The 15,577-nt window shown below is 34.8% G+C and overlaps 1 protein-coding gene across 1 annotated transcript in view; it reads right to left on the bottom strand.

Annotated features, from left to right (window-relative positions):
• Nucleotides 1–1,894: 1,894 nt before the first annotated feature.
• The window catches only part of LOC124637072 (hemicentin-2-like), a 39,935-nt gene continuing 26,252 nt past the window's right edge, over nucleotides 1,895–15,577 (bottom strand). The window contains exons 4-7 of the mRNA XM_047173392.1: nucleotides 11,513–11,723; nucleotides 10,513–10,612; nucleotides 7,038–7,195; nucleotides 1,895–4,303 (exon numbers count right to left, since the gene is read on the bottom strand). Of these exons, the coding sequence (XP_047029348.1) occupies nucleotides 4,023–4,303; nucleotides 7,038–7,195; nucleotides 10,513–10,612; nucleotides 11,513–11,723 (750 nt within the window). The 3' untranslated portion in view covers nucleotides 1,895–4,022. The remainder of the gene's footprint in view (nucleotides 4,304–7,037; nucleotides 7,196–10,512; nucleotides 10,613–11,512; nucleotides 11,724–15,577) is intronic.

Genomic DNA, 15,577 nt, shown 5'->3' with positions numbered 1-15,577 from the left:
TGTTTGCAGTTTTAATGTTGTTGAAACCATAAAATTCTTCTTTTGCAATGAGACGCAACTGGTTAAGCAGGAAAAGATGGAGAAAAGAAGATATATTCATAGAGAGTAGGTGAAGATTTTTCTTTTCGATTCCACCATCCAAAGGTTGTCTAGCGATAAGACCGTGTAATCGTACTATTGCAATAAAGAATATTGTATTTATTATATATCGCGGCATCTTCTTCAATTTATCTAATGGGATAAACAATTTGAGAAATGTTCGTATAACTTTTCCCCTGAGAACAATTTCATGGTTACGTAAAGAGTTGTGGCGGAGGTGCTAAAGTGTTAAGCCATTGGGTTAACGATGGGGTTAACATTGGTGCGATCGGGGCACATGGGACATGGTAAAGATTAAAAGAAAATATAGATTTATTTTCCACAACTGATCATTGGAACTGTTAACCATCTAAAATTATATTTCCAGGACTAGTAAAATATCTTAGAATTAAAAATGGATAAATCTTTCGACAGACAATTTCCTTAAAGATACATAAAAAATATTGAAAGAATCTTCATTATAAAAACAACGCTAATTAGACGTTATTCAGAGAATCAAAGTAAAGTTTGTAAAAAGGTTGCTTTATTTTAATGTCTATTTTTTGTTGTTGTTAACCTTATGATTTCAGTTAATAAATAATATTGTAAGTAGTTGGGTGTTTGTTGCTTTTTATATTTTGCTTCCTTTTATATAAGTAGGTAAGTACCTAATTATGTGCTGAAATATTATGACACTTGTCCCTTTGAGGTAATAATGAAGATTTGTGTACTATGGTCACAATCTGTCTAGATGCAGTTTGCAATTATTTAGGGTACAACTTATTTTTTTTATTCCAATAGTTTCTATTATTACGGTTTTGATATCGACAACACACCTCTATGACCAAAATATATTTGACTTTTCGATCTCCCAACCCTTCTCGTTGACTTGATAAATTGTCTTTATCTTGGTTTAATGAACCCAATAGTTTATTACCGATCGTCTCTCTAGAAAGTGCAATCGATTGGAAAATCAAGAACCTTTTCTGTAACTAACAGTTATTCATAAAGTTACCTGTTTTAATGATGGTAGTTTTGGCTTTAAGTTTGCAGTAACTACAAAAGAGAAAATATTGCAATAGACTCCAATACTTTCTACAGAACAATTTGTATATTTCGAAAAGTCTGAAAAGAATAGCCGTTTATACTGCCCTTGACGTACCATCGATTTTATCACCAACACATACATTTTTATTAACAGTAAATGTACTCAAGGTACTTGGAAATAAAAGCATACAATGAATGAATGCTATAAAACCGAAAGACCATTAATTCACATTTATACTTCTCAAAGACGTAAGTAAATAATTCTGTCGAGAGGAATCGTAAAATATCGTGTTCTGTGCTCAGATATGGAATCTTAAGACGGAAATATTCTCGATAATATGACGGTAGCAACCCTTGCACATACATCAAGTGGACTAAGACCCGAGTGGTAACCCATACGCGTATCTGCGTGCGATAGGACCCAAATACCCCGCTCCCACTGTTTCCTTTCATTTAGATACGCTCGGTTTCGGTCCGTTATCCCCTTTCCTCAATTTTGTCTTCATCTTTCTGCCCTACTTCCACGGCCGCATTACTTAATACAATGAAATTTTTTGTCCTTAACTCGCTTCAATGAATTCTTTTTACAGATTTTTTTGTTGGTGATCTTAGCTGAGTTTATTTCTCGACACTTCAACAGAATTAATTTACGAATTAATATAATCCTATAAAAATAGCTTGTCAGAAGTGTTCGATGGTAGTACTAACTAGTAATTACGTCCTTGATTAATAAGGGTTGAATTTACGTCAGTTATAATGATACGCATAATATTCCTCATCGGTTTTATTTCTATGTTCTGTATTCTTATAAATCGTTAGGTAACATATTTAAATACTTCTACAATTTGATAGTTTATTACACAACCCTTTTGTTATCTACTTGTTAAAGATGGCGACGTTGGAAACCGTTGCCAAAGTAATCTGAATACATAAAATGTATTTTTGGCTGTCAAGACATTACAAACATAACATTTAGTCAATTTATTTACATCGTCAAGTATTTACAATTGATCAGCTATTATGTACAACATACGATCTAAACCTTATTTAAACATGATTTCATTTATTAAATCTTTAAATACAAAGGTACAATAGCCAATGTCTATAAATCATCTAGATAAAATTAACATTTTATACAATTTAAACTTGCCTTTGACAAGCATTTTACTTTAGTTTTAAACAGTTGTAATTATCTACAAAGTAACAGAGATTTTATTGACAAAGTAGCAAAACGACCCCGAGTACACCCTTCCTTACTGAGAAGTCATAATATTGTGTTCGTACTGTCAACATAAGTAAGGGAAAACGCACAGAATAAAAACAAAACTGGCTGAGAGCAATGTTTAGTAGCAATTTGCCAGATTCGCTACATGAAATGAACTCGAAACGAATGATACCTTAGGTACCTAATTTGTTTCTTGCTGTCACTCCAAACAACTTTCGGGACGATGCCTTTTATTTTGCTCAGTAAAGCAACCCTAATTTTAAACTTTGATTGCGTAATTCTATTCCAGAGTAAGACTGTGAAATGTGAAAAAGTCAGGCGAATTTAAAAAGTATGCGCCGTTTGTTGTTTAAATGTCAAGAGAATTTCATTCGGGATCTCGGTAAGTACTTGTCTATTTTGTGGGATAGTGAGTACGGCAATAAGCTTGGTAAGTAAGTAAGGATCCAGAGATTTGAATAGCATATGTCTAAGCTGCTTGATGTTAAGAAACGTCGAAAAGCTCATTGCAAAGCCAAGATTAACGACTTCCATAAATTCTTGGAACTTTCGTGGAAAGAGAGGTAAAATGGGGTCTTGGTGGCTGAGAAATCAAGTCAATTTAGTTGCATCGTTGGAGATGAAATTGTTGGAAAATTGAGCCATTCCTTGGGATAACGTCTAGCCTGTAGGCACTAAAGCAGGTTTTATTCAGAGCAACTTTTTGTTTTATTTCAGTTGCAACTTATGCGTTGTCTTCTTGCATTGTACTCGTACAAAACGACTTGACTCAACTCAAAGCGGTCGTTAAAGAAAGAAAACATAAAATAGTTTTAGTGGTATTTACACGATCATGATAGAGATTTAGTCACAATTATTTCATAAGACGTTTGCGATAGGTACAACAAAATGAAATATAAGAAAGTATGATAGCCTTGTTAAGTAACGAAATAAATAAATATAATGAAAAGGAATGAATTGAGAAAAACTTTTGTCCTAATGAATTTAAACCGTGTCCAAAAAGTTCTCAATTTCATATTTCTCTTAAGTTCTTTTCACGAAGTCTGTCATTTCCTAAGAAAAGGTTCAATTAATTTAGATACTGGCAATAGTAGGTTGTAACGCATATAGTTCAGGCGCTGTTAGTTCAAGCTGATCGAACGCAAATAACGTGGCAAAGAGAGCAACCAGCGGCTTAGATATACGTTACGCATAGATAAGCTTGCCGCTACGATTGAATCTCGCTATATTCCAGTATTGGACTAACGAAATCGATTTGCTTGTAATCTCGGCACCGGATTAAGACGACGAACGTAGTTAGCTGTGAGAACAAAGGAGATCCAGCTTTGGATAAATCATCACAAGGATTATCTCATGCGTTTCACATTAATCTCTTCGGTCGTTATTTATCGCAATTACTAAAACCTCTGGTCTTTTACAGATAAAATAGAAATTTAGAGATTTACAAACAATAATAGATATCATTTTAAAAATTGACCATACGCTATTGATTTATCGCCTTAAAATTACCTCACAGGAAACATTAGTGTCTATATTTTTATCGTTGTATTTTAAATACGTTCAATTCAGATACCGTAATGAGAAGGTCCAACACAGATTCGCATTTTCACTCAATCATATAAAATACTTCCATAGTTTAAAACGTGTGGGAAGTTGTGTTTGCACTAGTAGGTCATCTTGAAGGCGTGGGTTCGATGTGGGGTCTTGTAGACTTGGCGAGGAGCTTGAGGAGCGCGTTGGCGAAGACAAACGTGATGAGTAGTGTTGGGATGGTGACGTAGTGCGCGGCGACGGGGAGGGCGACGAGCAGGGCCGGCCGGGGCTGGCGCAGGGTCGTCAGCGTGGTGAGAGTGACCAGGATGGCCCGGTTGAGGCAAGGCGGCGAGGACCCCGAGCTCTGCATGGCCGCCGGCCGCTCGCCGCTCAGCACGTGGACTATCACCGACGCCGACTCTGTATAACAAAGTTGTGTCATTAATCACGCTATCTAATGTCACGTCCCGTTATCGATTAATCTCGGGTACCCCTGATTGCTCACAAATGATACAAGGGGTATCTTAAAGGTTCTCCGAAATTGCGGTTACGTGAAGCGTCGTAGCATTAATTTGGAACCTTAACAAAACTATATTCGCTAATATTATTTAGACATCATTCTTCTGAATATGCGAATACATTGGTAACAAATTAAATCGTATAAATATAAAAATAATTGAAGAATCAACAATTTCGAGCCCTTTGTATAGCTGATTAAAACATAGTTTCAGCGAAGTATATAATTTTCCGTGACGTCCTCATTAAACGTGTTTATGTAGGTCAGACTGAATAAAGAAGTAACAATAAATTGTTTATTGAATCGAGCCTAAACCTTCGAAAAATCAATTACATACTACATTATTACACTGAATATGAATACTACTAGAAGTAATATTTCCAAGAGCTACTTTTAGAAACAAAATTAAATAATTATTTGTATACATTTTTACTGTAAGTTCTAAGTTTATAACTTAGGATGATATCGAAGAAAACATTCAAGCCGCTTGCAACCTAGAACGTATATAGATTTCCAAATGTCCTCGCATACACACAACCAGCCTACATTTAAAGTAATTTTATTATATTACAGTTTAACGCTAGTAATGCATTAACCTAGAAATATGAACACTTTAATATGTTAATTGTATACTGCACTGTAATCACATATAAATACTGCAATTTCCCACAAAGCATTTAAATTGTTAGCGAAATATTTTTAGACATTCAAAGAACATCAAACATTGAGTTCTTTCAGTGCCATTAAACGGCGTCAATTAAAAAGTTGGCAGCATTTAGTAGTCGTGTGGGTAATTGTGGCACATAGCAATAATGTTGAGGTACTTTGTAAGAATCCAGACTGGAATAATTACAAGGCAGTTTGCAGCAAATCCTTGTAATGAATAATTTTAATATGGAGGTACTGAATACGGCAATCTGTGAGTTGGTATTGTTCCGCGTTCCGCTCACGGCTTTCATTTCAGAGGAAATGAGGGATTCAATGTATATTGTATGCTAGATATAGATTGAAGCGGAGACAGTACTTTTTATATCGGTTAATCGAAATCCGGGATTAATTTGTAATAATGTTGGATATTTTCAATATCAGTTAGCATTTTATTAGTATTGTACAAATACTATGTTTGTAAGAAAGCACATTACTGATATTGTTCGGCCTTAGAGGGATTAAGTATAAATTTTGTTGTTCCTAATTCTTCTTCTGCAAAAAAGAGAAAAATCATAGCTTTGATTGCATTCGGTTGCACTCGCCAATTATGAAAATTACGCACTAAAGTTGCCCTCTCGTGAATAGAAAGAATACGTGCATCTCGTCTTACGCCAGTTGCACTGTTATGGGCTTCTAATTACTTAATTTGAAGATAATTTTGTAGTAAATATTCATGTTATTATCAAAATTGAAAGTTGACTCATTATTTTTTATGAAGGAGCAATGATTTCGTTTTAATTTGTTAAATGCGTAGAAATATGATTGCTAAATAATTTAAACAGTATCGAATGATTTGTGGTATTGAATTCAACCAACTATAACTTTTGCGAATTTAATTAGAGAACTACATACATATGCCACAAAAGGCTCTAATAATTAATTGGTTTAAATGTTTAGCAAGTCAATCGGGTAAAAATTAATTACATTTTAGGATTCTATCATTTAAATATAGGTTCTAAATAAACTAAATAATTAACACGCCATAATAAACAGTTGATCCTTTCGATAATGAGGGGAAAATCGATAGTCATAACAATGAAATATTGACCCGTTCCCCGACTTTAATCAGTTATAAAATTTATGCGTGCGCCCCATTTCTCAGTTCAAACATTACCGTGTTTGTGCCCCTTGTAATTTTAGAAGTAATTATATTTACTCATAGTTAGCCATATGCCGTAATTTGGGGTTTTCATAAACCTAGTTAATACCATGTTATCTAATAAAAGTAATGTTAGGGATAATAACGTTATCGTCGCTCAGGCCTCCAAGTGAAATGTCTCGGTTTTTTTGTGGCTTAACAGATTATATGAGACCATTTGTCTGCGCTTACTTTATTAAAATATGATGTACTTTAAGAGAAAATAAAATTAAAGTAATGATTCAGTCTTCGAGAAAAATCTGTTATTTTTCTGTAATTGATTAAAATTGACGTTCCATATATCTAACGGGTTCATAACTGATATTTTATCAATTTAGCAACCGGTATTGTAATAAGTAGGCTTATAGCGTAGGAGTAAATGCCACGCTTTACGTAATTTGTATTTGCTACGCTTTTCGTAGGCATGTACTACGCTTTTCGTAGGCATTTGCTACGCTTTTACGGTCGTTGCAGATGCCTACGAAAATAACCCAATGTCAATCATGATGTCTTTTTTGCTACAAACTTTCTGGTTTGTATCAGCCAAAACATTTACAAAAATAGAAACCCCGTAATTGGGAGAGCACATTGTGTTCCCTTTTTTTATAACGTCATTCTTACGTGTTTCGTCTGTTGCTGATCTAAAAATAAAAAAAATAAACTTAAATAAATTTTTTAGTTTTGTATAAAGATAAGTAGTTTAAGTTTGTATATATGTATAGTGTGTACATTGTAGAAATAGATTATAAAAAATAAACTGAAGTATTTTATTAAAGATAAGTTTTTCTTACCCGAACTGCTCGGTGCACAAGTATAGTTCCCCGAGTCGTGTGGCGCAGCTCGTGCGATCAGCAGACGACTGGTTCTCGTCCGTTGTTCTGTCTCCACGCTGATCCCTCCGCGCTGAGCATAGTTCACTACTTGCTCGCCTCGATACCAGTAGATGAAACTAGATAAAATTAGAGGTCGTTATTATTTGCACGACAAATTATACATATTTATTTATTTATTTATGCACATTTTGTACAATGGCGGACTTAACGCCTTAGGCGTTTTCTCCCAGTCTACCTTTAGGTGGTGGAGAAATAGCAGTGGCAGGTGCAAAGTTTTATTCATATACCACATTTTTTTCTCAAAAATATGAATGAATCATGGAGCAACTTATTATGACAAGATGGTCACACATCTACGGACTGACCGCACCTCGTATTGCTTAATTTTGCTATCAATCGAACCTATGACTGTCATTTAGACATGAGCTCTAAAGAAAATAAAATATTCTAATTAGCGTTTTTGATACTTTTTATTTGCGTGCATACGAAACCGAGGTGTAAAACAAGGAGATCATCACAGCATATTAAGGAACAATGTTAAATGGAGCATGAAAAGTATTTGTAGATTCAACGGTTTATTATTTCGTTTCGAAAAGCAAGTGATAAAGACGATTTGAATGGTGAGCTAACCGCCTTTTGTAGTTGGCTTACTTTGCTGCAAATGTTCTGTAGATGCATAAATTGCAGATTTAAGGCGACAATTTCGTGAATGCGTTTATACATTTTCAAATTCCCTTTTCGTGTAGTGTAAATCCTTTGTTTTACGATAGAAACAAAGTTTTTTATTTTATCATGATTCTCGTTAAAAGATCGAGATTGTATATAATCCAAATTAAACATTTTGAAAGGCCTGTTAGTTATTTTTATCAGAAAACCATTCATGTAATACATTAATTAATTAACACTGACAGTTAAACAACAATGTTCAAATAAAAACAAATCAAAGTCACAGATCGCAAAAAAGCACTCAAAAGAAAGATTTCTACAAGAAACAAACAAAATAAAGTTGACTATTTTCATTTTATTTCATATAAAAGATTTTCAATCACATTAAAATCAAAATGTTTTTCAAAGCATTGAAGTTGAATTTGATTCTGTATCACAAAATCTCATCTGATGTCGAATAAGTGGTGACCACATTGTAAGGTTTAGTCGTGCGTCTGTGACGTCACAGAATGAGAATAACATTTCTATTCACGACACGATCTCATATCAAGGGAGCATTTGAGGTCTCCATACAAAATGTATTTTAATATTTATTGCTTTACGCCTCTTTGGTTTGTATAGAATTTAAATCGGCACTTTGGTTTTATTTTATTTTTAAAATGTAAGTTTCTAAATTCTTAAATAAAAAGTAGGTATTCTAAAGTAAATATTTATATCAGATTTTTTCATTATTATTTGCGAAAATCAAACGGTCACTGGCACTAATTAATTTTTCCAAAAAACATATCAAGTCTTCATAATTAGGAACGCATCCGTCATGTTCAAAGCAGGCAAATACAACTATAATTTGTCTAATAATTCAAAGTCAAACACGAAAGTCAAAGTTTCGTGTTGATTGTGTATACAAACCCTACACCTTTGGCGAACTAATTACATGTTATTTGACGTCACACGGCTATTCATTACATTGAAGGATGTGTTTCATAGTTTAAGTCCGTAATTTCAGTTTAATAAGCAGTTTACTTGGGTCACATTGTTCCAGCTACTAGAAATACATTTGACGCGTATTGGTCATGTTCCCCTTTCGAATGTCACACGGTCAATAAACTAACTGTAAAAACCATTTGGGTGAACGTATGCGGGAGGAAGAGAAAGTTATAGCTGCAATTTAGCCCAGGAATGTTAAAAAAAGCTGACCTACCGTAATCAGTCAATCTGTTATTGAGCGCGCGATGTCGGAATATAAAAACGTATTCCTCCCAATCTGGGTTCGGGTCTGACGTTTAAAATATTCTGATTATGTATAAAGAGACTCATAAAGGAGATACGTTCGCTCCAAAAATAATTATTTATTTATTCCTTTGCGATAAATTACTGTTAACCGGTAAATTGTGCCGCTTGAATGCTGGGATACTCTATACGATACGAACATCGGACCGCAGTCACTTTGAGAGAAAGAATAAAAATACTGGTTTGGATTCGAACGAACTAAATAAAAAATCAATACGTAAAAGATATAAAAGCAGAGTTAAAAGATCAGATAGAGTCCATAAATAGTTGGAAACATTTGAATAAAAAACGACATCTGTCCACGTGGAGCGTATCACCGTATCAATATTCAAATTGGAGATCCTTCGATAGATCTCAGACATAGGCCTCCATTAAACGTTGATAGCTAAAGAATACCTCACTTAGGGACCTCAGCCGACCCTTTTATCTGAAAATAAGCTTATCATGTTTATGGATGCGAACACTAAATATATAGGCACGGTGCGGTGTGAAAAGGTGCCTACACGATAACACACTTCCATTATAAGATCGTAAGGTGGAAGGCGGGGTCGCCTATTCACACCGCAACGATTTGTGTGCCGGGTATTTATTCCGAGTTACACAACCGCAAACATCAATAACGTACATCCAATTTTTGTCGCCTGTATTATTTTTCAGCCGTATTTGTTTTTCCAACATACGTAATTCATTTACGTACGAACCATTTTTAAAAACGGATCGAATTTTGTTCTTGTTTATGTGAAAGATATGGCTTTTATTACCGCTCGGTTCAAAAATGTTTTGTTTCACGAATTTCATTTAAGTTAGTAGGCAACATAAAAAATCTGTGTGTCATCAGAGTGAGCTAGTAAGTTGCAAGCTCTAAAATATGATGTCGGCGAGCTGGCCAAAAATGTGATACTTTTGTAGAAGGCGAGTGCGGGCAATATGATCTAACTGAACAAGATGGTCTCATTACACATTTGTCACGTACGCTGACACAAAAGTCCCACTCGAGAGTTATTTCTCACTTCCTCGTTTTTTATGTTGGCAACCCACATTTTCATGGGTGGTCTTTCTGCCCGTTCCAAGTAAGAATATAGCACCTTTTCCATTTCCTTTATAAGCCTTACAAAAAGTTTCCGCTTTTAAAGTGAAAATGATTTTACTTTCGGGCTTTTATCAAGAATTTATTGTAGTAAAGATCGTTTTGTTTGACAATGGAATAAATACGCGCTAAAACTAAAATACAATCAAGCGTGTTTGCGTAAATATTCATTTGAAATCAAAAACAATGTGTTCAAAAAATGAAACTTAATTTAAAAAAAACATGTAGATAGAGCTTTTGAAAGCGAGAAATATGAAGTTTCATCTTTCAACAAATAAAAGTAGTGAACAAAATAAAGGGCGTACATAAAATAAACAAAGAATTGTCTAGCAATTTATCTCCATTTTTAATGTGTAGTGCTGGGTAGTCTAGATTTTTCACATTAGTTACCTCGGCGGGTCTGGGGCGTATTTCGCCACGCAAGTAAGATTGATGTCCGATCCCGCTCTGACGAACAGCTCTGGTCCCGACAGTATCTCCGCTTTTGAAACTGTTGACAACAAAACGGTATAAATACCACAAGCTCTTTGATGACGATAATGCACAGGAAGAATCGATGATGACAATTACCTATAAAAGCTATTAAAATTGGAATATTTACAATGTTTTTACGGGTCTGTTTCAGGAACGTGGTCTTTGATCCATTATAAAATTGTAATAATAGCAAGACAATTAAAAAATCATCCATCATCAGGGTAAATTCATGTTTTATGTAAATATTACTAAAATAATAATTGCAGCAACATGGTTATAATAAATAAGGCTTGTTAAATATTAATTACATTGAAGTTTACATAGCCTGAACGTTGTGTTTACAGTTTTCAATGGAACTGTTCATTTGTGGCTTTTGCCAATTACAGTTTGCAAGTTCAGTTGCATAATAAAAGCGGATGCGCCTTTTTGTTAAAACTTCGCGGTTTTTTATTGTTAAACTTTGTCTCTTTACAACGTTCAGTTTGCAATTAAATTAATTTTAATTAATGGTGGAAAATGTTTGTATTTGTTGCGTAAGATTTTGCTGTCTTGGCTCGTTTAAACGTTTGCAAGTTTTACAAACATTGTTCGGACATCGGAGTCTTGGCATCGCCGCTGAATCGATTTACTGGCCCTGGCGTCAGTTCCTTTGCTAAATAGAGCACGCTTTAATACAATGGTCAAAGTAAACAACCAGACATGAATTGCTCAAAAATACTGACCACAACAATGTTTAACAAAGGTGTAGCCACAACACAGGGGAGATAAAATTCTTTGACCAAATCCTACATCGTAGTAAAGAATTAGAAGAGTTCGGTTCTTGTTTCTCATTAACTATATTGAATGTGTCGTATATTTATGTAATACACAATACATATCATTTAATATTAAACATTTTAGGTGTAACAAAACTCACCAACAACAGTAAGTCGAAACGACAGGCTGATCTTAGGCTCCGTAGACACTTGACACTCGTACGCGCCGGAGTCGCGCGGCTGCGCCGGAGCAACTCGGAGCGTCCACTCATCAGAGCCGTCAGCGTGAAGCGCGGCAAATCGCGCGTCGCTGCTGTAAGTGTGCACTCCCACAGTGAGGATGTGGAGGTCACGTTTGCGGATCCAGGATACCTGGTGATAATAACATACCTATTTTAGGAAATTGGAATAATAACTTGTTCTGAAAGGCTGATTTGTGTCACCCAAAAAACCAAGAAAGTTTGTATCCTATCCTCCCGACATCGTCTCATCCCGCATAAACGTCAGTTTCCTTTAAACAACTGTTGACTATTATTTTTCACGTACAATTTTCAAAGTAAACAGTTGTTGTAAGGAAAAAAGGATGTTCATGTTGTCAACGAACTTGGGCCTAAAACTACATAGCGTGAATACTAAAACGTCTACAATTTTCGTCGGATGTCACGTTGTTTCCTAACTATTTATTGAATTAAAAGTTGAACAATAAATTCCATTCGACAAAACTCTACTTTGAAAACAAGACATTTTCAATACTAAACTATTCCAGTGTAAAATTAGAATCTTTGCAAGAATTTCTCAATTTAAATTATTGCCGAATTACCCGTCTGTAATTTAGTGCTTCTTATTGAAATGTCAGTGAATGTTTCTAACTTGACCTACAAGTTTCAAACGTAACAGCGACGTACTTATACCTAACATTCTAAGAGTGTCCGCACATATGTACCAGACCTTTTAATGGGCCGACACTTTCATCGGAAGCTTGATAGGTATGGAGATGTATCGATAAGTATAGGAGTGTGCACATAAAAATGATAAGGTATTTGACCAGTATCAGATCGACTAAAAACATGATTAAATTCATTATTTTCATCCTACTTATATCCTACTTATATTATAAATGTGAAAGTTTGTGAGAATGTATGGATGTATGTTTGTTATTCAATCACGCAAAAACGGCTGGACCGATTTGATTAAAATTTAGTATGTAGATAGGTGATACCCTGGATTAAGACATAGGCTACTTTTTATCTACACACCACGCGGGCGAAGCTGCTGACGGAAGCTAGTATATTATAAATGTGAAAGTTTGTGAGAATGTATGGATGTATGTTTGTTATTCAATCACGCAAAAACGGCTGGACCGATTTGATTAAAATTTAGTATGTAGATAGGTGATACCCTGGATTAAGACCTAGGCTACTTTTTATCTACACACCACGCGGGCGAAGCCGCTGGCGGAAGCTAGTTAAAAATATGTATATTTTTCCAACCATCGGGCAAACTGTCAGCCGAGTGTCGGTCTGCAGTGTGCGGATAGGCTAAGTAAAGAATCGAAGACGACCGCTGTGGTCTTGTTACGTGGACTAGCTCTAATACAAGTTAGGTTCCCATAATTAATTTTGTTAATACGCTCAAACTGATTGGAACATAAATTGGTGTAAGTTTAATTAAAATACAAATTATGTTTATATTTAGACGGGATTGTTCCTATCTATGTGTTTACCCGTTCGAGTGTTATGTAAACAATTAGTACTCTGTTGCAGAATTAGGCCGTACGTGAAATTAAATGGCCATACGATGTTTTGTAAATATTTGATTTGCTATTTAGTTATTACTTGGAAAAACCCAAAAGTTGGTATGGATATTTGTTTCTCTGTAACACAAAAATAACAAATTGAATTTTGATGAAACTTGGCAGTGCTATATCTTGTACATCAAAAAAACATATAAGCTACTTTTTAACCGAATGCGGGAAGTAGTTCTTTCAGAAAGGGTCTGAACTTGTTTGCGTAAACTAGTTCCACAATAAACTTTAGACAACAGTTGGCCACTGCGTTACTATTGTGTCTCATACGCATTGCGCCATAATATCTTCTTAATAAATTGATGGTTTATACTTGCTGCAATAAATAAACAAATTGACGCATGATTACGCTTATCTTGATATCTTTACAATATGTTATGGTTCCGTAGAGAGTGCTTATGTGTTGAATCGGGTGATAATTAACAAAATTGATAGCTTCAGTGCGTGAGAACTGAGGTTCAAAAGTACGTCATAGCAGGTGCTAAAGTATATCTCATAGAACAAAGCTAGATAATTTTTTGTACTGTTGAAGTTGCCATTTATCTTCTCAATATAAGTAAAGTATTTCATATTCATAAATTCAAAATTTTGTGCGGCATTAATAGCAATAAAGCTGCTATTGTGTCTTGTGGCCAGCAAAGAGTTAATTTATCAAACTTATTTATACCCCAATTTACCAAAAACTTTATTCCCGAAGTGGTACCTACGTGACTTCGTTAATTTCGAGTTGTAAACTTTTAAGTTCTCAAATAAAATCCTTATTCCAATTTTATTCCAAGATAAAACTTACGTGAATTTGGTGGAAGTAAACTTTTACAGCAATAATTTTAGTAAACCGAGAATACTTAAGTCTCGATAAGCTCTTTCAAATTCGGGCTCTATAAAATTCGTACCCTAAGACCTGGATCACCATAAATTTCCGGCACGTAAGCGTAAATTTGATAAATTCGTTAAGAACAATTAGAAAGAAAATAAAATAAAAAGCCGCTTTAATTTATGATGCTTTCGTACTACAAAGTAATTGTAGCTGTTTCGACTCGTTCCAATTTTTATGTGGCCGCATCGAGAGTTTCATTCGAATTTGTATTCGAGACTATTCGCTGTGAGGTTTTAAAACTTTCTTCGTGGCACGGTTTAAAGCGTGGCGGAGACAGAACTAACTGGATATAACTGGAAACCCCCTAACCATTCTTTCTCGCGGCGCCAAAGTTTTTATGGGTCAAGCCTAGATAAAGTAGGATTGAACTCGTTGTCGAATAAAATGGAATGTTATTGTCGCTCCCCTCGCTCTGTTATGCAGATTGTAATTGATAGATTGATGGGTTTAATTTGGACCGATTTAAATCTAAAATGGGTTAGATTTTTACATAAAATTGAATTCTCGTTAAACGTAATTCACATTTAACGAAAACTCAATTTTACCTGTTTTACGAGAAATTGGAATACAATATTTATTATATTGCATTTTTTTGTAAATAGGTGACGAAAAAAGTAAAATGAAGTAGCTACCTACATATTCAGTTATTATCTCAAGGGCTCAAATTATTTTTACAAAATTATTCATATATTGTTATTCGGTGGATCAGATTATTCGTGTACAAAATTTACCACGTAGTTCATTTGAAAATCGAGCACAATCAATTCACCTTAAAGAACTACCGAGCTTCATTTACCTATAAATAGTTCACCTCTATTGTGTTGGTTTACAGTTGTTTGCGTTAGTGAGCGCGCTAATTACAAAATTGTGTTAACTGTCCAATGGGTAAGTGGGCTTTGCATGCGAGGGTTTAGACAAATTGATTGGGACTTTATTTGTGTTTCGAGAGCCTGGCATTTATCTACCAAACAATTTACGTAATTTTTAACGAGAGTGACATCGCACGTCGCTAACGTGTTAATAATACTAACACTGACTGATGTTTGCGTTTTAAATATCGTGCCGTTAGTTCTGCAGTGCTCAATAGTATCAAATCATTCCGCGCTTTACGTACACTTTACCTCAATGGTATCACTAGATAAAAATTGTGAGTGGAGTAAAGTGAAGTGAATCAGCGCAATCTGTGGCTCGAATGAGTCAGCCGTTCACTAGCAATTTGGGCACCATTCACGCGCCACTCACATCGGAAACCACATAGAAGATTGCCCACTCCTCTGAATAGTTTCCCACTAGAAAGCCAACCTTTAATGTCTTTCACTAATCTTTTACCCGAGCTCTGAAAAGAGGATTAAATATTGAATCTATTCGAGGTAAATTTCGGTCGTGAATTGTGACGGCTCAAACCGCGTTTGACCTAAATGCTGTTTTGTTGAGCTGGGATAGACTTTATATAGCGGACTCTGATGACTTTTTGTTTTAATACATTAATTTAATAAGTGTATATTTTTGCCTGTCGTAAACTGGTGTTAGTAATTTGATTATATT

The sequence above is a fragment of the Helicoverpa zea genome, chromosome 15 (genome assembly GCF_022581195.2).
Source record: "Helicoverpa zea isolate HzStark_Cry1AcR chromosome 15, ilHelZeax1.1, whole genome shotgun sequence".
Classification (NCBI taxonomy): domain Eukaryota; kingdom Metazoa; phylum Arthropoda; class Insecta; order Lepidoptera; family Noctuidae; genus Helicoverpa; species Helicoverpa zea.
The sequence above is the reverse complement of the archived record's forward strand: the minus strand, read 5'-3'. Positions and strand labels throughout refer to the sequence as shown.